The sequence below is a fragment of the Urocitellus parryii genome, chromosome 5 (assembly GCF_045843805.1).
Source record: "Urocitellus parryii isolate mUroPar1 chromosome 5, mUroPar1.hap1, whole genome shotgun sequence".
Classification (NCBI taxonomy): domain Eukaryota; kingdom Metazoa; phylum Chordata; class Mammalia; order Rodentia; family Sciuridae; genus Urocitellus; species Urocitellus parryii.
This window is the reverse complement of record NC_135535.1, coordinates 187,124,323-187,143,879: the sequence shown is the minus strand read 5'-3', so window position 1 is coordinate 187,143,879 and position 19,557 is coordinate 187,124,323. Positions and strand designations below refer to the sequence as shown.

The 19,557-nt window shown below is 53.4% G+C and overlaps 1 protein-coding gene across 2 annotated transcripts in view; it reads left to right on the top strand.

Moving 5' to 3' along the window:
• Sh3pxd2a (SH3 and PX domains 2A) overlaps positions 1–19,557 on the top strand; it is a 215,285-nt gene that overhangs the window by 185,601 nt on the left and 10,127 nt on the right. For both annotated transcript variants that reach the window (XM_077799000.1, XM_026401179.2), the window contains 6 exons: positions 1,307–1,420; positions 5,248–5,331; positions 10,293–10,410; positions 13,757–14,094; positions 15,039–15,088; positions 17,938–18,057. In XM_077799000.1, the coding sequence (XP_077655126.1) occupies positions 1,307–1,420; positions 5,248–5,331; positions 10,293–10,410; positions 13,757–14,094; positions 15,039–15,088; positions 17,938–18,057 (824 nt within the window). The remainder of the gene's footprint in view (positions 1–1,306; positions 1,421–5,247; positions 5,332–10,292; positions 10,411–13,756; positions 14,095–15,038; positions 15,089–17,937; positions 18,058–19,557) is intronic.

The window sequence follows — 19,557 nt, the reverse complement described above, 5'->3', positions numbered from 1 at the left end:
AGCAGTGGCACAGAATAGGGTTTAGGGCCCACATGCTCAGGGACCAGTCAAGGCTCACAGTCTCTCTGCCACAGTTCCTCATCACCTACGTACCTGTTTGCAAAGTGAGCATAGCAAGAGGTGGCTTGGGCATGGGCAGTCCAAGTGAGCCATCTTGGGAGATGGGAGTTTGGAGCCAGAGCAAGAAGGAAAGGAAGTTAGACCTATGGTTTCAGTTCTTCCAGCAGCAGGAGTGTGTCCCCAGTTCTTCCTGACTGAAGGTTTGTGACTTGGTGGGCCAGGCTGCTTTTCTCAGGCTTATATGGATTATGTCAAGGGAAGGCCTTGGTCACTGGGGTTGGCCAGGCCTGAGGTGGAAGATGGGCCCAGGGAACAGAGGGCAGGACCTGGGTTTTTTAGGTAGGTACCCTACTGCTCCCTGTCTTTCACCCCAGGCAGAGATAGACTCTCTGTGGCTCATGCTAGGTGGCCATCAGGGGCCCTGGGTCATAGTATTTGACCCAGCTGAGGCCTCTGAACCAAATAGGCCTAGGCTCAAATGCCCTCTGCTGCCCGCCCTTTCTGGAGAGTTCTGTACTCTGCTTGCAGCTCTGCAAAGCCCATTGAGGCCCAGGTCTATTTGGCTCAGAGGCCCTTCTGGGGTCTCAGTTTCATCCTCTGTAGAGAGGGCTGGTTTAGTTCTCTGAGCTGTTGGCTCCTTAGGACCAGGATGCCAGAAATAACCCGCCCAGCCTTCATGTGTGGCTGCCGTTGTCAGGGGTCACCTGAGGCTATAACACTCATTTACTGTGATTGAAATGGCCACACCACCCAAGAGCAGCTGGGAGTGGCACTGAGGTGACAATACTGCTGACCTGTGCTAGAAAGGTGTGAGGCGGTCTGCCTCGCTGCCTCTGAAAGCAGAGGAGGCACCAACCTCCACCCTTCTCATGGTCATGGTGGGTTGAAAGACCCAGAGTCTTCTGTGCAGGGACAGAGCGCACTTGGCCTTTCCTGCAAGGTGCATTTCTCATGTAGGACATCATTATTTCTATTTGGTCTTTGGATTTTTTTTTTCTTCATCAAATGTATAGAAATGGATGGCAGTTTGTTTGGTCATCTCAGGGAGTGTGTAGGTCTTTTCTGCCTTAGATGGAACCCAGGCCCCTCAAGGCTGGCCAAGGGAAAGGCCTTTGCCTGGTGCCCAGGCCATCTGGCCCTGTGCCCTGCCCTCTGGCCACTCCTTCCCTCTGCATCCCTGCCCTCAACCCACCTCCACCACCCTGAGAAGGTTCTCAAGGCCTGTTCTTTCTTGTCCCCTCTACAGGATGGTGGTTTGTTAGCACCTCGGAGGAGCAGGGCTGGGTCCCTGCCACCTACCTAGAGGCCCAGAATGGGACCCGGGATGACTCAGACATCAACACCTCCAAGACCGGGGAAGGTAAGGGCTTGCAGGTTCTTGGGAGGGAGCATAGAGGTTGGCACACGTGGCCAGCTGCCTCTGGAGTCAGCCCCTACCGGAGACGGGAGGCTCTTCTCCCTAAAACCACCTGAACCACTGAAGTAAGTGGGGCCACACCCAAGCCCCTTCCACTGTATAGAAACCAGCCCACAGGTGCACCTCCCCGGGCCTGTTCTGGCTGGCCCCACATGGGGCAGAGAACACAGGGGAAATCCCCTTGGTGTGTGGACCCCAGGCTTTGGCAACTTTGGGACAGAGACTGGGAAGAATAGTCTTAGAGCTAGAAACCCCCAGAAAACTCCCTGTCTATATAAGCCCTGGACACCTCTCAAGGACCCCACAAAGACTTGGCCTATGGTCCCAGCCCCACGCTGGGCTTCCTGCAACAAGGATGACCACAAGAGACTGGGTGTGTATGTGTGTGTCCTGCCTGGGTGGCCACCAGCCTGGCCTATGGCACAGGCTCAGGCAGGTCCGTGAACCATTTCCCAGATCCCAGAGGAGGCTCAGGCCTCTCACTCGGCCTCTCTGATTAGCTCTGGCTCCTTGAGGTTTTTCTGGGTCTTTCTCCTTGCATTTCAAGGAGCCTGCCTCTGCCCCCAGGCCATCGCTGGCCTTGGCAGCCTGACTGTGGACTCGGTATTCCCCAGAGCGGGCTGCCTGCCGAAGCCCAGGGCTTTTGAGCCATCCCCCACTTCCCTGCTGCCTGCTCCTAGAGCCTTCCAAACCTCCCGTGGCCTGGAAACGGCCAGTCTTTCCTTAACCAACTGTGGGAATGATCCAGAAGGATGTGTCTGAGAGCCAGAGGGATTAGGCCTGCCACCCGTGGCTCAGCCACCTCTAGGCCTGCTCCTCCCGCGCCCACCTCCCTGCTGCCCAGGCCAAAATAAGCAGCTCCCCCAGCACCAGCCCCTTGTCCCTCCCATCCCTAAATGTCAGTTAGTCGGTTGGCGGTTGGGCCCCACCCTTCTTCCTGTGTCACACTGATCAGAGCTTGGCCTTTTCAATGCACAGCCACCTTGGACAGGTCTCAGGGAATAGGCCCATCAGGGAGGGTGCGAGTTTCAGGCTGAGCTACTCCCTGAGCCGAGGGACTGAGCCTGCATCCTCCCCCACTGGTCCTCTGGAGCAGTGGAACGCCTTGGCCTTGAGGTGGTCTGTCTAGTTTGTGCTCCGCAGTCCCCACTTCCTACCTAGTTCTGCATCCTGGGAGGCATGCCACTGCCTCTCGGTGACAATGGCTCACAGGGGCCCAGGTGGTAGATCAGAGGCTTTCGTTGCCCTTGCCACCACCCTGGGAGGACACTGTTGCTGTTCTGCATCTCTTCAGGTTTGGGCCCTCTTGGGCCTCACCGTTGTGCCACATGCCTCTCAGTGAACCATCTGCTCCCTGGCAGGGAGGCTACTCTAGGCCCAACTCCAGGAGAGTGTGTGGTTAAGAAGGCTGCACCAGCAAGGGCAGAGTCTGGGTGTATATGGTGGAGTGAGCAAAAGCCCAGGTGGGAAGGAGCCTGGCGGGCCTGGGAGCATGATGCCAGCCTGGCCGGAATAAGGCACAGGTGCTTCGCATAGAATAGGTGGTGGCAGTTTGTTGAGGATTTTGATCTTGATAGAGTAAGAATCAGACAGCAATCAGTGCAAGTTCTGCGTTCAGGGGTGTGTATGTGTACATGTGCACCCAGAGTGCCCCTTTTCTACTTGCTTCTGGTAGGACCTGTGTGCCAACACTTGGCCACACATAGACAGCTATGGATTCCACCATCACATCTCAGGCATACCTTGCCGGAACCACAGAAGGGCTCAGGGCTGGGTATTCCAAGCCCCAGGCCCAGCCACTGTGGTGTGTCCACAGCTCTGCAGCTGGGTGGTAGACGTGTAACTTAGCACCCCTGGACCTTTGCTTCCCCACTTGTGTGATGGGGCTTGTGCTGACCACACAAGGCTTCTGTGAGGCTTGAGTGAGATGATCTGTGAGTAGTTTAGACTGGGCCTGGCTTGCCGGGAGTAAATGTCAGCTACCATAAAAGTGGCCCCAGGTCCAGACATCAGCTAAGCCCCTTTGCCACCCAGAGAGGCCCCACTCCCTCTGCCACCCAGAGAGGCCCCACTCCCTCACGCCATCCCATCTGAAAAACCTTACACAGGACCTGATTAATGTCCCCAGAGCTCCTTAAGACCTTGCTTGGCCCCTGCCAGACCAGGAGGTATCACCCTATGACAGGTGAGGAAACAGAGGCTTAGAGAGGGATGGAAGGCCTCATAGAGTGTCACAGGTGGTGGAGTCTGAATTGGAATCCACACCTCCTCGCCTTTTCCCCAGACCTCTACTTATACAAGGCAGGTCAGATTCCTCCCAGGGAGAGCAAATGCATCCCAGAAGGCCTTGCAGGGGTTTGGGCAGTTTTTCTTTCATTCTAACCACTGGCTTCCCTCCCTCCCTCCCCTGGCCCCAGGCAACCTGACAGCCTCCTTCTGCAGTGCAGGAGGTAGGGCCAGCTAGCACCCAGGAGTCCTGGTTCAGTGTCCATTCCCCTTGGGAGTACCATAGGAAGGTAGGGGCATCTAGAACTTGGACCTGAGCACAGGGGTGCATGGGGGCTCAAAACCCAGCCATAATAACTAGAGGACCGGTGCACAGTCTGCGCAGAGAGCAGCCCTGGCAGAGGGATCTCAAGCAGTGAGAAACTGGGGAAACTCAGTCTCTGTTGTCAAAGACCCAAATGGATGACATGAAGGAGCAGAGCCAGGGCTGCGGCATTTGTCCCTGTGCATTTCATTCAGCAAACTTTTCCTAGGCCAGAGGCGCTGTGCTAGGCTCTGGGAATGCAGAGACAATAGGCAAAGTCCTGTCTGGTGCTCTAGCACACTCCTGTAATCCCAGCAGCTCTGAAGGCTGAGGCAGGAGGATACAAGTTCAAACCAGCTTCAGCAGCTTGGCAAGGCCCTAAGCAACTTGACGGGACCCTGTCTCAAAGTAAAAAAATGAAAAGAGCTGGGGCTGTAGCTCAGTGGTTGAATGCCCCTGGGTTCAATCCCTAGTACCAAAAAAAAAAAAAAAAAAGGCAAAGTTGTCATCCTCAGTAGACACCATCTAATGGGACAAGTGCGAAAGCAGCGACATAAGCCGGAAAGTGCGAAGCCTGCCAGGAAGGGACCCCAGGTCTCTCCTAGGCACACTCATCCCTCTCAACATGCTGCGGGGCCCATGATGGCAAGTTCACAATCATACTTGTTGATGTCAACCCAGGTGCTTTGGGACACAAGCCCTCTGAATCAGCCTTCCCAGGAAACAGCGATCCATCGATGCATCTGAGGGGCTGCCTCTCAAGGACTGGTGTAAGGGACTCTTTTTGGTACTGAGTTTGGACCCACGGGCACTTTGCCACTGAGTTACATCCCAGCTCTTCTGCTTTTTAAATTTTTTTTTTTTAAGACATAGTTTGCTAAAGTTGCTGAGGTCCTCCTGTCTCAGCCTTCCCAGTCACTGGGATTCCAGACATGCACCACCATGCCTGGCCAGGATCCTAAAATCTGTAGTTCTCTCCATGGCTCTGGGGCATAAGCTGAGAGGTTTGGGTTTGGTTGCATTTTTTCCCCACATGCCAACAATATCATCTGTCAGATCTACCCTCATCCAGCTAGGTTTGACCCTGGGCTCAGACTAGGTAATGATGACCTGGAAGCGTGCTTGGACCTCCCTCCCTCTGTCCCCTCCTCCTCCCCTCCCCCATCCCATCTCATCCTCATCTCCATTCTCTCCATTGGTTCGTGTTGGCCGCATGCTCCATCACCATCTCCCACACCAGTGTCCAAGAGACGCAAGGCCCATCTGCGGCGCCTGGATCGCCGGTGGACCCTGGGCGGGATGGTCAACAGGCAGCACAGCCGAGGTGACTGCGGGCACACGCCTCTCTTCCCCCCACTGCTGCTGTCTCTCACTAACGCCTGCTCCTTCCCACCCTCTGCCCTCTGACCTCTGCCTGTGGCCTCCTGACTTACCATATGTACAGGACAGACTTTCCTCTCACTTGCTGCAACTGGGAGTGGGGAAGGGGCCATGCTTGGGAATTGGGGTGGCACTAAGGGTGGTGCTGGTTTGCTGGTGACCTGGGAATGGGGGTCCTGGGACTTCAGACACGGTTATAGGTCCCCAAGAAAGAACAAGTCTTGAGGGACCAGGGGGATCTCAATCCCTATAAGGCACCCCACTTCTCCATCCTTCATTGTCTCCTGCTGAGAAAGGCTCCATTGGCTAAGCCGTCCTTGTGGCTGCTTGGAAACTGAGTGCAAAGAAGGGCCAGCCCACAAGCCTCCCCCTTCGTCCAGCTCCACTAGAAAGGTGCGGAAGGCAGGCACAGCCTGGAACCAGGGCACAGCCCCGACCAGTGGGGTACGGGGTTAGACCCCACCAACAGCAGCAGACTGGGGTTTTAGGAGGGGCTAAAGCAAGAGGATTCCAGGGAGGCTGCTCACCTGGCCGTGGGCTGATGAGGAGGGGAGACATTTGCTCTGTCGGAGTTTTCCCAACCCCAGGAGCTGGGGAGGTGAGGGAAGAAGGTACACGCCTTTGGACACCCCCTAACCATCTGCAGAGCCTCCGACTGGTGGAGGGCCAGTTTCTCCTGCCCCACGGAGAGCAGAGAGTGTGCTCCTCAGGGTGAGCACACAGCTGAGAGCAGCTTGTCACCCCTGAGAGGGGCATATAATGACCACTGGCCTTTGGGGAACACAGGGATGCCCCAGCTCATACTCCCACCCTCAAAGCTTGTTTCCAGAAGACAGTGGGAGCATGTTTTGGTATCTGCCCCAAGCCTGAGGCAGCAGGAAGTCTGGACTCTTGGGTGGCCACAGCCTGTGGTTGGCTCAGCATCAGGCTCAGAACACTGGTCATGAGGAACCCAGCTTGTCCCCAGGGAGGAACATGGGCTGGAGCCTGGGGGCAAATGTAGGACAGGGGGCTGAGTTGTAAAAACAACACCAGGCTAAATGTAAAGCAAAGGCCACCTTCAACCTGGAGGGAGGAACAGCAGTGCAGGGAAGCAGCCCCAGCCACGGTGGCAAAAGAGAGTGGAATGGGGACCTGGAATCATAGGGACGAAGGTTTGGCCTGCCCCACACTCCACACACTAAGCCCCAAACATGACTGACTCCACGGACACACAGCTGGAGCAGTACACACCCTGCACGGCTCCCATGGCCACAGTATGGCTGCAGTGCCTTTCACATCTAACCCTTCCTTCCCGTCACAGCTCCCCATCGACAGTCCATCACAGGGCACAAATATAATTCCAATTATGCAGCCACACATAGACCATGCCACAAGTACATTATTTAGTCATCAAGGCTTTGTACACACAACTAACAGTCAATCACATCATCACATTCAGCAACACCCACAAGTCCACATACACATAACCTCCATACCAAGGGTACACAGGCAGTGTAGTCACAGCTATTCACAGGATGATGCACGTGGACACAATTACACAACCAAATGAATACTTCCGCATCACCCATACATAGCAAATACCCAACCCCCCATAAGAGGCCAAGAGACCTAGCCAGCATGATTTCAGCCTTGCTCTGTTAAAGCAGGCAGCCAAGAGAGGCCTGCAGAGAGCTGGCTGGGGACAGCACTGCAAACAGCAGAGTGGGTGGGAGCAGGGTGGAGAGGGGGACATCGAAGAACTAGACAAGAGAAAGCAGTGCTTCCCCGGGGCCCCGCTCCACTCCCCGTCCCCACAGCCAGCCAGGCCGTTGGAATCAAAGGCCTCTCTCTCACAGAGGGGTGAGGGAGTTGTGGGGGCCGGGAGGGGAGCTGGAGAGACTGCTGACAGAGGGGAAAGTGTTTGGAAAGAGGAGGCCTCTGTGGTTTGGAAACTGCAGGACTTCCAGCCCCTGCCTCCCAAACCAGAACAGTCTGTCCACCTCCCCCTGCCCATTCACCCTGCCAGCTGCCTGGCCAGCCCTTACCAGGACAGGAGTGCCCCCGTCCCTACATGGCACAATCCCAGTGCCCAGGTTCTGGCACTTCCCAGAGCCCTGAGAGGTCCCTGAGCTCACAGTCTCCCACCCCTCAGCTGCTTCCTAGGGACCAGCTCTTCCTGGCCTGCCGAACCACTCGGGACCCACTGAGGCCGATTCTGTCCATCTGTGTATTCTGTTGTCTGGACATCCCCAAGGTGGGGTTTGTGGCCAGGTCCATAAGAGTATCTGTCTCCACTTGTCCCTCAAGTCACCTGTGAGTTGGGAGGACTGTGTGACACATATCCACATGGAGGCAGTCCATGCCTCTTCCATCTGAGCCAACCAGGACAGAAAGCCATTCCCCATGGAGACAAGTGGGAAGAGTTGGTCTGACTGCCTGGCCCCTCCAGGGACAAGGAACCTGAATTCTCCCTCAGTGTCCTGCCCAGCGACCAGGGCAGGGTGAGCCTCACTGGTAGCCAGTGGTCTTACAAGGAGCACATAAACTCCGGGGGGACATGTCACAGCCCAGAACCCCTAAGAACAGGGCCTTTTGCAGGACCCACTCAGTTTTGCCTGCAGAACTGATATCTGGTTCTGTCCCCCTTCCTATCCCAGGAGGTCAGAGAAGACAGGAGCTTCCATGGCCTGCGGACACTTGTCTGCCACAGGCACTCTAAGAGGTTGCAGCAGCGGGGCCTGGCTGCTCCGGAAGGCAAGCCCACACGACATGGTCAAGGCCCTGTACTTGGTGGTAGGGCAGGGCAAGGCTTCTCTGATCTTCCCCACAAGAACTGTCATTTTTCTCTGCAAAAAGTTACCTTGCCTAGGAAAACTTTAATGATGGCTTCCTGCTCAAACCACAGGCTTTTAAAAATAGCCCTGCCGAACAAAGACAAAATATGAAGCGCAGGCCTCACCTCCCTCAGACCTCAGACCCTGGATTCCCTGGCCTGGTGCTGCCCCTCAGGCCGCTGCCTGAGCCAGGGTTTACCGTGCCCCACTGGAAAATGGATCAGGACCAGAAGCAGGCAGGAGAGCGAAGGTTGGCCCAGAGAGTGGGGAGCTGCTCCAAGGCCCGAGTCAGAGTCTGTCTGGGCAGGTTCTCAGGCGGGCTTGGCAGCAGTTCATGGGGGGAGGGTCTGGGGTGGAATCTGAAGCCCCCTGGAGCAGGGCCCTCCCTGAGTCGGGTGAAGAAGATCTACAGTTGTGAAGAGCATGCTGAGGAGTGGCACAGCCTCCCGTGGGTTGTCACCCACCCTTCGCTTTTTGGCAGGCTTTCAGATTAGGCCAGTGGCCCATCGGTTCCATCCTTCAGCCTGGCAGGACAGCCGCCTCCACCCCAAAGGGAGTCACTATCTTGGCCCAGCACAGGGCTGCAGACAGGAACCCTGATAATCCAGGGGAGAATGAACAGATGGCCCTCCTGCAGCAGGGAGCTGGGGTGGCAGCTGTCCCCCTCCCCCACAGCCGCTAGAGGCCCAGGCAGGCTGCCTGAGGGTCCAGCCAAGGAGTCCAGGGGGTGGTTGTCACAGCTGGGAGCCAGGAGGGGCAGGCTCTTAGAGGCCAGCTCCTGCTATTTCGAGCTCTCTGCAGACTGCCCACTCAAGCCACTGCCCCGCCCAGCCTGGCCTTCCTCCTCAGGGAGCGGCCCACAGCCCCCTGCTCCTGCTGCACCAGCACAGTTCCACCTCTGGAGCACCTAGGCCCCCGAGAACTTTCCAAGGGCATTGCCAGATCGTCATTTTTTCTCCTCTCTGTCCCTTGTTCTCCCAGTGAGGCTGGGTGGGAAGTGTGAGCCTTGAGCTGTCTGTCCTCTAGGCAGAATCTCACCTAGGAGGCTGGGTGTCCTCCCTAGCCAACTATGAGTCTACCTGGTCTTGCCAGGGACAGGAGAAGTGGACCCAGCAGACCTGGAGCAACACCTCCCTGGAAACCTGAACAAAGGCCGTAGAGGGAGCATGGGGCCTCCGCAGGAGGGAGACTGAAGGGGGCCAAGGGGATGCCTGGCACCCCAGCCTCCCCACACCTGTCCCCTCAAGCTCTTCCTGAGGTTCTCCAAGGTGCCTTTCTGTTGCCTTGGGAAAACCTTGAGCAAGACCCTGAAGTCACACCCATGAGAGTAGCGTAGACGTGAATGAGCAGTGATCTTGCGGACGGCCGGGGCCACACAAACCCAGGAACTGTGGAGAATGTGGGGCACCTGGCAGCTCCACACCTGCCACAGGACCTTTATCTTAACAAAACACAGCCACTCCCATAGGACTTGCATTCCATGGAACTCTCCTGGGGACATTACATGACCTGCTGTCAGTCGAGGGCTAGGTGCTTAGTGAAGGCTTCATCAAGGAGGTGCCCCTGGAGCTGTCTGAGGCTTAGAATGAGGAAGGATTTAAGGGACTGAGGTGGGAGCAGGGCCAGGAGAGGGCATTTGGGACACAGATGGAAACTGGCACATTTGTGGAAGGGGTATCCTGAGGGTCCTGAAGGCACCAGGGGACATCCAGCATTGGTCTGGAGACTTTCTGACAAACAGTTTCCTTCTAACTCTGCCTTTAACCCAGGGAGCTTCTGGGGCCCTCTTAACTCCAGGCTCAGCATCCTGCTTGCCATGATTAGGCTGGGAGAGCTGGCCTTGCTGAACAACCTGGGACGTGGCTGGCTTTGGCACACACTGGGTGCGGCAGTAACCCCCGCCCCCGTGACCTTTCCACTGCTACTCCTGAGGCCTGGTCCCTCCCTTCCCTGGAGAAGCCAGAGCTGACCCAGAGCACCTTGGCAAGCAGCTAAGCAAGGCCAGGCCTGGGCAGGAGGGGACAAGAAGCAGGGCCTGCACCTCAACCTCAAATAATCTTGCTCTCTTACTCCCACTGCCCACTCACAGAAGAGAAGTATGTCACCGTTCAACCTTATGTCAGCCAAAGCAAGGACGAGATTGGCTTTGAGAAGGGTGTCACCGTGGAGGTGATCCGGAAGAATTTGGAGGGCTGGTGGTATATCAGGTAGGACCCTTGACAGAGCCACAAGATGCCTCTGGCCCATCTGGCCCCTCCCAGATGCTTCTGGCCCATCTGTCCTGGGCCCACAGAACTGGGTGCAAAGTAGCTATGGCCATCTGCTGGTGGATACGTACTGACAGCAGCCCCGTACCAACTGTGCACATCTGGAAAGCTCAACCAGGGAGCGCTGGTCTTGCAGAGTGTCTCCGGGGGCAGGAAAGCAAGGCTGAGCACAGCCAGCACAGTGCAGGGCCCACAGGCCATGGTGCAGTTCCTTGCCGCTCATCTGCCAAGCGTTCAGCACATCTGAATTTGGTTTTCTGCGTCCAGCCTTGGCTGCCTGGTCTGATCCACAGTTAGAGCAGTTTGGAGCACTGGTGTCCCCAGGCCCTACTGAAGTCCCATCAGAAGCCTCTGCTGCCATGGCTCACCACCCAGGGCTCCAGATGTGAGCCTGTGACGTCCATGTCCCTGGCCTGTGAGGGCTGTTCCACTTTGCAGGACTGTCATGAGACTAGAGTGGAAGAAAGGTCTGAGCCCAAGCCCAGTTTGGGCTATCAGAGGTTCCTCCTTCCCCTGCCCCCTCCCTCTCCCAGAACCTAATCCCACTTCTCAGTTGAGAAATCCATTTGGGGTATGGGTCAGGGAGTGGGGGGAAGGCAGTCTCCTGACCCACTGGAAGTAAACAGAACCCTGTGGCTTCACTCAGCATTACCAGACCAAGACCTGCCCTTTAGCCCCCTCTGCCCTCCAAGGCACTTGCTCTCAGGAGACACTGTTGATTCCTTTGGAGAAGTTCAGCCATGGGGACTTGACCCAGCTTTTCCTCTGCTGCCACCTGGCTGGGGGAGACTGCCCCCTATCTGTGGGCTCTGGGAATTGCCGCTTCAACCCAGCACACCCAGCAACCCCAGACCCTGCACCAGCAGGATGTGTACCGAGTCGTCTCTCCCAGAGAGGCTAGGGTTGTGCTATGGCACCCCTGTGACCAGGGCAATGTGAGCACTCACAGGACAATTGCTCAGAACATGGCAGGACATGGTGGTGTTAAAAGTTAGTCTATGCTGAGCTGAAGGACAGGATGAAGGCCACTGGCTACACAGAATCCAAACCTTAGTGTGACTTGGTAGGAGGTTCTCTCCCCTCATGGTCCTTGCCCTGTTGTATATCAGTCAGGAGTAACGAAATGTCCCTTTTTGTCCTGCTTGGTGGGATGAACAGTACCTGGGTGTGTGTTGCCCATGGTCATTGCCCCTGGCTTTTATGTTTAGGAGCAGAAACTAAAGCCAAGCCAAAGACTTAGCAGCCAGGAGCCTGAAGTAGAAAGGCCAGCAGATGTCTTAGCAGGCTGGTGGCCTCATTCACTTGCCTGGAAGTGACCTACAAGGCTGCTTTCTATTTTGCTTTGTTTTGCTTCATTTTTTGGTTTTCTAAAATGACCAGCAAAGTTACTCTGAGCTACTTCTAATCAACTCTTGTTCCCATGGCCTAGTCCTTGTCCCCATTAGCCAGTGGGAGTTCCAGCTGAGAACACCGTGCCATAACAGTTCCACCTTAAGAAAGCTGCCAGACACCCCCTTAAGTATGCCATTTCCCAGCATTCCAGGCTCTGTGTTGATCCTCATTTCCTGTCTTTTTTTCTCCTCCCCCACCTACACACACACACACACACACACACACACACACCCCTCTGCTGCCTGCCCTGCTCAGAGCCGGGAAATGGCTGTGAGAGAAAGGGGCTCAGACCCAGCCACTCCTGGTGCCCTTGCATTTCCCTGCCTGGAACCTGGATTTATCTAAATAACATACAAACTCTGAAATGGGGGCACTTGGGGCTGTAAGCAGGCCTTGCTTTGCTTTTCTTTGCCTTGGCCTTTGGCTAATAGGAAGCTTAGGCACTTTCACTAGTTGCTTCTCTCCACGTTTGAAAGTCACCATTACACCTGAGAGCCATCACAGCCCCAACTTCCATCCTTCATTCATTGATGTCTGCTTTCCAAGCCCAGACAGACAAGCTTGGGACAACCTGTGCACATTACTGTTATGGAAGGAAGGAGCCTCCGCCTTCCTGTGTTCTCCAGCAAATCTCCATGTTCCTTCTCCCACCTAATGAGTTCCTAAGAAAAGAGGGTGAGAGGAGGGCTGTTAGACATCTGGCCTGGAAGAACTATTCCAAAGAGCCAGATGTGTCCCAGGGAGCAGACAGGGACATTGCAACTCAGGCTTGGGGGCACTGGCCAGCAATTGCCAGTCCAGGAAGCGAGTCCCCAGTGGATTTGGGTGAAGACTCAACACCACGGGGAAAAGGGAAAAAGCTTGTTTTTAAGAAGTCATCAAATCACCAGAATGAAGTCAGCCTTGTCATTTGTCTTTTGCTTTTGTTTATGAGCTTTTGGGTTTGTTTGGCTTTGTTTTTGTTTTGCCATACCAATGGTTTTAATTTTACCAGTCATGTGCTTTATTCTTGTCATTTATGGTTTCTACTTTTGGAGCCCCATTTAGAAAGTCTTTCTCAAACCTCCAAATTATGTAAATATTTTTTATTTTTGCCCCCTGTATGGCCAGATTCTTTCTTACTTATTTTTCCTAATTGAATAATGCATTGTCCTCAAATCACTTATTGAATAATCCATCCTACCCCACTGATTTGAAATGTTGCCGTTAGCCTGTTCACGGACTTACTCTGTGAACTTCACCCATGTGCTATCCCTGCGTAGTACCCACACCCTCCCCAGTCAGTCAGTCTTCTTTACACACCTCTTCAGTATGTCTATCCTTATAGATACACTTTAACAGCTACTCTGATCCTACATCTTGCAGAAAAGTAAAATTGAGCTCCAGAAAACAGACTTTTCCAAGGTCCCATAGACCAGAACTCTTACCCTGTGATACCTCTTTCCTCTTTAATAATCCTTTTCTTTCCTAGGGGCGTTTAACTCCATACACCACTTTCTCATCCCTTATCTTTCATTTCTTATCTCAAGGATTACCCTCAAATGATTGTGGAATAACATTCTCAATTGTGAATAGCTATTGTGAAGTCCACCTTTGGGCACCCACCACTGGAGAACTCTAATCTCAAGGTCCCATGTTTATTTTACCTGACACTTTGCAGGGAATGAGAGCCCATGCCAAGAGGGACCAGGTAAAGCAAAGGGAGTTAGAGGAAAGAAGCTGTTCTCTGAGCATCTTTCCCAGCAAGTCTCAGCTCTGGTTCTCTTGGAGCAGTGGGATTACCAAGTCTCTAGCAACGCATGGTAGAAAAGTCTCAGCTGGGCAAGGCCAGGTGGATACTAGGGCCTGAGCCTAAAAGAGATGTAATGATGGTGTGGCCCACTCCTCTCCACAGATACCTGGGCAAAGAGGGCTGGGCACCGGCATCCTACCTAAAGAAGGCCAAAGATGACCTGCCAACCCGGAAAAAGAATCTGGCGGGCCCGGTGGAGATCATTGGGAACATCATGGAGATCAGCAACCTGTTAAACAAGAAGACGTCTGGGGACAAGGAGACTCCACCAACTGAAGGCGAAGGCTCTGAGGCCCCCATTGCCAAGAAGGAGATAAGCTTGCCCATCCTGTGCAATGCTTCCAATGGCAGTGCCCTCGGTGTCCCTGAGAGGACCGTCTCCAAACTGGCCCAGGGCTCTCCAGCTGTGGCCAGGATTGCCCCTCAGAGGGCCCAGATCAGTAAGCACATCACTGACCTTCAGGTCCTGGCCACAGAGCTCTTTATAGTGGGGGCAGAGAGTACAAGGAAGGCCAGAAGAGAGAGTGGGACCTAAGCTACAGACTGAGGGATCCTGGGCCCTTAGGCTGTCAGCTCAGGTCATTCTCATCACCAGTGGAGAAGGCAGAGGAGTGTGTGGCTGTGCCTCTTCCAGCCGTCTCTCTGAAAGTGATTCACATGAGTGCAGGCTGTTAGCATTGCCCCAACCCTAGAGACCAGAAACAGCCACTCTTCAGAGGAGTGTAGTCCAAGAGAAAGAAGTGGTTTCTTCACACTATAATAAAGATTTTAGGAATCTAGTAGTTGATGTGTAGATGATTTAAAAATAAAGCCCTCAGTTCCCTGCTTTGTCAAGCACCTGCAGGGCTTCTGTTTGGAGTGAGAGATGGTAGGACATCTTCCTGGGACTTAACCAGGAAGTACTGGGTTGGAACCAGGGGTGTGCAACCACTGAGCTACATCCCTAGCCCTTTTTATTATTTATTTTGAGACAGGACCTTGCTGGATTGCAACTTGCAGTCCTCCTACCCCAGCCTCCTGAGTCTCCAGGATTACAGCTCTTCCACCAGTTTCTAGAAACCTGAAAGAATGAGCTGAGACTTTAGCACTCTCCACAAAGTGGTTTCAACAGAGTTTATGCCAAGGATCTCCTTTAGCTGGGCATGGTGGTGCACACCTATAATCCCAGCTGCTGGAGGAAAGCTGTTTTTTCACTTGAGCTCTGACTTTGGTTCTGTTGGCCCTTGTGCATGAAACCTTTTAGATATCAGCTGGGAAGTTGTCATTAGGTGTCCCTTCTTGCCTAGCTCTGTGCTAGCCTCTAAGGATTTAGAGTGAGCAAAAAATAGACATGCTGTTGCTCATTGCCTGAATGGAATTACTAAAGCCATGTCTCTTCTTCTAGGCTCCCCAAACCTAAGGACAAGACCTCCACCACGCCGAGAATCCAGCTTGGTATGTGTGCTGAATTTCTACTCCCTTTTTGTTCCTTTTCTGGGGCTGCTCTCTAGCAGCTCTGATTAAGAGGCTGTCTTGCTGCAGAGCCTACTGCCTAAAGGTTTTCCAGGGCTCTTCTGGGGCTTCCAGCTTTGGGGGGCTGGAGGCACGGAGGGAAGCCTGTAGATCCCGGCCTTTCTGGGGGCCTGGCTGGACTGTTTATAATCGGAAATGCACTGCGCTCCACGGCTAAATAAATCCATCCCAGCCACTGCACTGGCAGACATAAACATTTAGACTGGCCGGCAGCAATGTCCAACCAGGGCATTGCCAGGAGCTGGAAATGGGGCTGCTGTCCATGTTGCCTGGAAGACTTTCAGCTTTGCCTTGCTCAGGAATGCCTGGTGGATGTGGTGGATGACAGAGTCTGGGAGGGCAGAGGGCAGATCTGTGAGTGGGGAGTTGCAAGGACAGGCTCACACCAAAGTTTATAGAGTGTCCCCACTGCTAGGTTCCTGGCTCTTATGGGTAGGGTTTCCTGGTGACCAGCATCTCAAGCAGGTAGATGTGCAGTCGGTCTAGGTCTTGGGGGACCCAAATGGTGGTGGCAAGCTGAGAGTCCTGGAACAAAGAACTGTCATCAGGGCTGTGGACAGATTGGAGCTTCAATCTGCCAGGCATGGCTGTGCGTTCTACTTCCAACATGTTGATGCAGAGACCCTAGGCAAGTCACTTATCCTCCTCAGGCTTCAATTTCCTTATAAGATAGGTACAGTCCTAGCTATCTCTTAGGGCTATCCTAAGGATAAGAAGCGATGCATAGGGCTGGCAGGCAATTTCTATTTCCCATATCAACTTGACTACGGGGTAGAATCTTCTGGTTTACGGGAAAAGATGCTAAGGTCACACCTGGGCTTAGCAGCAAATCACTGTGATCAGTGACATCTGCCCTTAGAGAGGGGATAGCATCAGTCCATGGAAGAGGAGACCTCTGTACATATAGGGCTTGGAAGATTTTGTTCCTTCCTTGCCCTAGCTATTGGCTTTCTTTTCCCCATGGGCTTACAACTGAACAATGGATTCTGCTTCCCTCCCATCTCTTTTAACGCAAGCTAATTATTTTCAGGCAGACTTAATTTGTGTGAGAATGGGCTAATTCCTTCCACACACCAAATTCCGGGTTGCTGAGACAGGGCCACCGTCCAGGTAGGTTCTGAATCTAACCTGGCCAGGAAGCACAGGATCACAGAGCCAGGCACTGGGCAAGGAGGGTTGACTGATTCACACCCAGTCCCTGAAAACCAGCTCCCTCCCACCCTCATTCACTGTGCTCCAAGACAGCTCTGTTTTGTTTTGTTTTTTGGTTTGGTTTTGATTTTGGTACTGAATTCAGAAGCACTCAGCCACTGAGCCACATCCCCAGCCCTATTTTGTATTTTATTTAGAGACAGGGTCTCAAGGAGTTGCTTAATGCCTCACTTTTGCTGAGCCTGGCTTTGAACTCACAATCCTCCTGCTTTAGCCTCACGAGCTGCTGGGATTACAGGCTTGCTCCACCGCACTCAGCTAACAGATCTGTTTTGATTGACAGGATTGGGATTAGGACATGAGGGTTTCAGGGGTGTTGACCTTTGGTCTTTGAGCTCTTCCTATGTCCCTTGCTGGACTGAAAGTTATCTACATATCTCAGTAAGTCTCTTAATGACCCTGTTATTAGTTCCATTTTGTAGATGAGGAAACTGAGGCTCAGAGAGTTGACATCAAGGGCCTCACACACAGCTGGTAAAATACTGGGACTGGAGCCCAGCAGTCTTCTAGGTCTTCCAATCACAGAAAAAGGGGGAGGGAGTGAGGGAGTGAGGGAGGCGGTGGTGGGGATCTACCCTGAGACTGAAAACAGTTGCCTCCTGCCACAGCACAGCTGCTTCCCCCTCCTCATCTCTTCCCTCCTCCCCCCTCCAGTTGGTTTGCTTTAACCCCTTCTGTATGAAGTAGGTCACACACACCCAAAGCCCATTCTAATCAGTAGAGGCTAACTGAAGCTAGGATCCACAAGGGCATGTTGTCCATTGGGGTTACTGTTGGATGCCCGGCATCTCAGATCAGCTTCTGGCACCTGGGAGCCACTAGCAAATGGTAGTAGCATGAACAAATGAGGCCCACGTTAGCCTGGAACCATGAGCTGGGGCAAAAAAAAAAAAAACCAAAAAGTGTCCTTGACTGTGGAGTTTAGATGTTGCTGTACAGGGGTCTAAAAGGCACTTGGGACCTCAGTGTGTTCTGTCTGCCTTGGAGACAGTGTCCTGAGTTCTCATCGGGGCTTCCCTAACCTTTTGGCACTATCAGGATGAACAGCTGAAGACTTCTCCCCAACTCCACTGCCCCTTGCACTCCCACCTCAGCCTCCTAGAGATGGTGAGCTCCCAGGCCCCGCCTGACTGCCAGGCACCCCACCTGCAGCCCCTTACCTTTCAGCTCAGGAGGGAGTCGCTCCTCTCCGGGGGGCAGTGCATGCATTTTGTCAGAGAATTTCTCTGCTTTATCGTTTTCATTTTGGGATCCAACTATTGAGGCATCTGAAAACTGGCCCTCCAGAGATGGAAGCATAGAAACTCTAATATTAAGAGTAAGCATCTGCCAGCTCAGACCAGTCTCAAGTGAACCCTAGGTACCGCTGGAATCTCCTCAGGAGCGCAGCCTCTTGGGGATCAGCCCTGCAAGCGAGGACAGATGCCTGCGGGGCCAGCTGCTGTCCAGCTGGTCCAAACAGCCACACGCACATCCCCCAGCTGGAACGGGCACCGGTCCTTGGCCTTGTCGCCTCCCTGGTTAGCGGGATTTTGCTCAGTGTTCTCTTTGCACTTCAGGGGTTCCAGCTGCCGAAGCCACCAGAGCCCCCTTCTGTCGAGGTGGAGTACTACACCATTGCCGAGTTCCAATCGTGCATCTCTGACGGGATCAGCTTCCGTGGTGGACAGAAGGCAGAGGTGAGCCTTGGCCAGGGTTTCACTCATTGTGGACAAGGCCTGCATTTCCCATTTTATGTCTTGCTAGCAAGGTTCCTGGGACAAGAAGGGATGGTACAGAAACATGCCCCACAGTGAAGAGCACTTGCCTAAAGCTGGTCAGGGCCACAGTAGGGACTAGAAACACGGATGTGTGCCTCCACCTGTGCGCACTCATGGTGCCAGAGCGTGGGTGGGAGCTGAGAATGGATGCCTCAAAACAAAAGGCTGCTATGAGCACACAAGCTCCGAGGACAGGGATTAAATAAGATCCAACTCATTTTGTTTTTATGATGGCAGGGCTTCTCGGAGCCTAGGATAGGGTGGCACCCAGTCTATCATAGTGGTATTGCTGGGCCTGCTGTTTGTCCCTACAGCCTTTTCCTCCCAGGAGCACTGCAGGGGCCTGCACCCCACAGAACCCACATCGCGAAGTGCTGTTGTTGGGAGACTGTGGTCCAGGCCGGTACAGTAACAACATACTGAAGCCCCAGTGTGGTCACATCTGCACCACAGGACCTCTGGCCTTTGATGCAGTCACTTCTTTCCCCCCAGGTTTTGAGTAATTGTCTCTAAAAGGGGTACGAGACCCTGATATGTACCCCACCACCACCACAACTGGCCTCCTAGCATTAAACAATTCTACACACACACACACACACCACACACACACTTGGGAAACCTTACAAGACTCCAGTGGATGGCTGCAACCATGGACAGTATCAAACCAAACATATACCGTTTTTTCCTGTATAGTCACAGTCGTGATAAAGCTGAACATATAAATTAGGCAGAGTAAGAGATCAACAATACCAACTAATAAAATACGACAATTACAACAATATACCATAATAAAAGTTACTTAAAACTTATGAATTGTATATTTCTGGAATTTTCCAGTTAATGGACCACAGGTAATGGCATCCTTGGAACACAAAACCTTGGCTAAGGGAAAACGACTGTACTTCATGTTTTATTGCTGAGCATGGTGTTCCAGGGGACAGAGAAGATTGTGACTGGTTCGTTTCTCTGGAGTAGCTTTGTATGGCCATGCAGTTAAATCCGAGAGACATGTGTGAAGCTGTCAGATTCACTGGGCTTCCTCTGCCGGCTGCAGAGCAGACACCCCAGCATGAATGTTTTCAACCCCGTGTCTGGAACTTGGAACTATTTTCAAGAGAAATCATTCTCTCTAGTTCTAGGGTTTCCAGAAAAGCCTACAAACTTAGAATGTAGGTTTGGTGGGGCTGCAGAGGCATGGTCTCCAAAGAGCTCAATTTGTCGTTCTCCACTCTCCCTCTCTTCTTTCCTTCCCCCCACTCCATGGTGCCAGTGTTTTCATGCTCCCCAGCCCCAGAAGTCTTCCTTGGGACCTTTCCCTCCACAAGTGTCCCACAATCCCAACTTATCTTCCCTTTACATTCCCCAGTTCAAATGAACCCCAGCACAACCAGCAGCTCATTCTGGTCATTAGCCCATCTT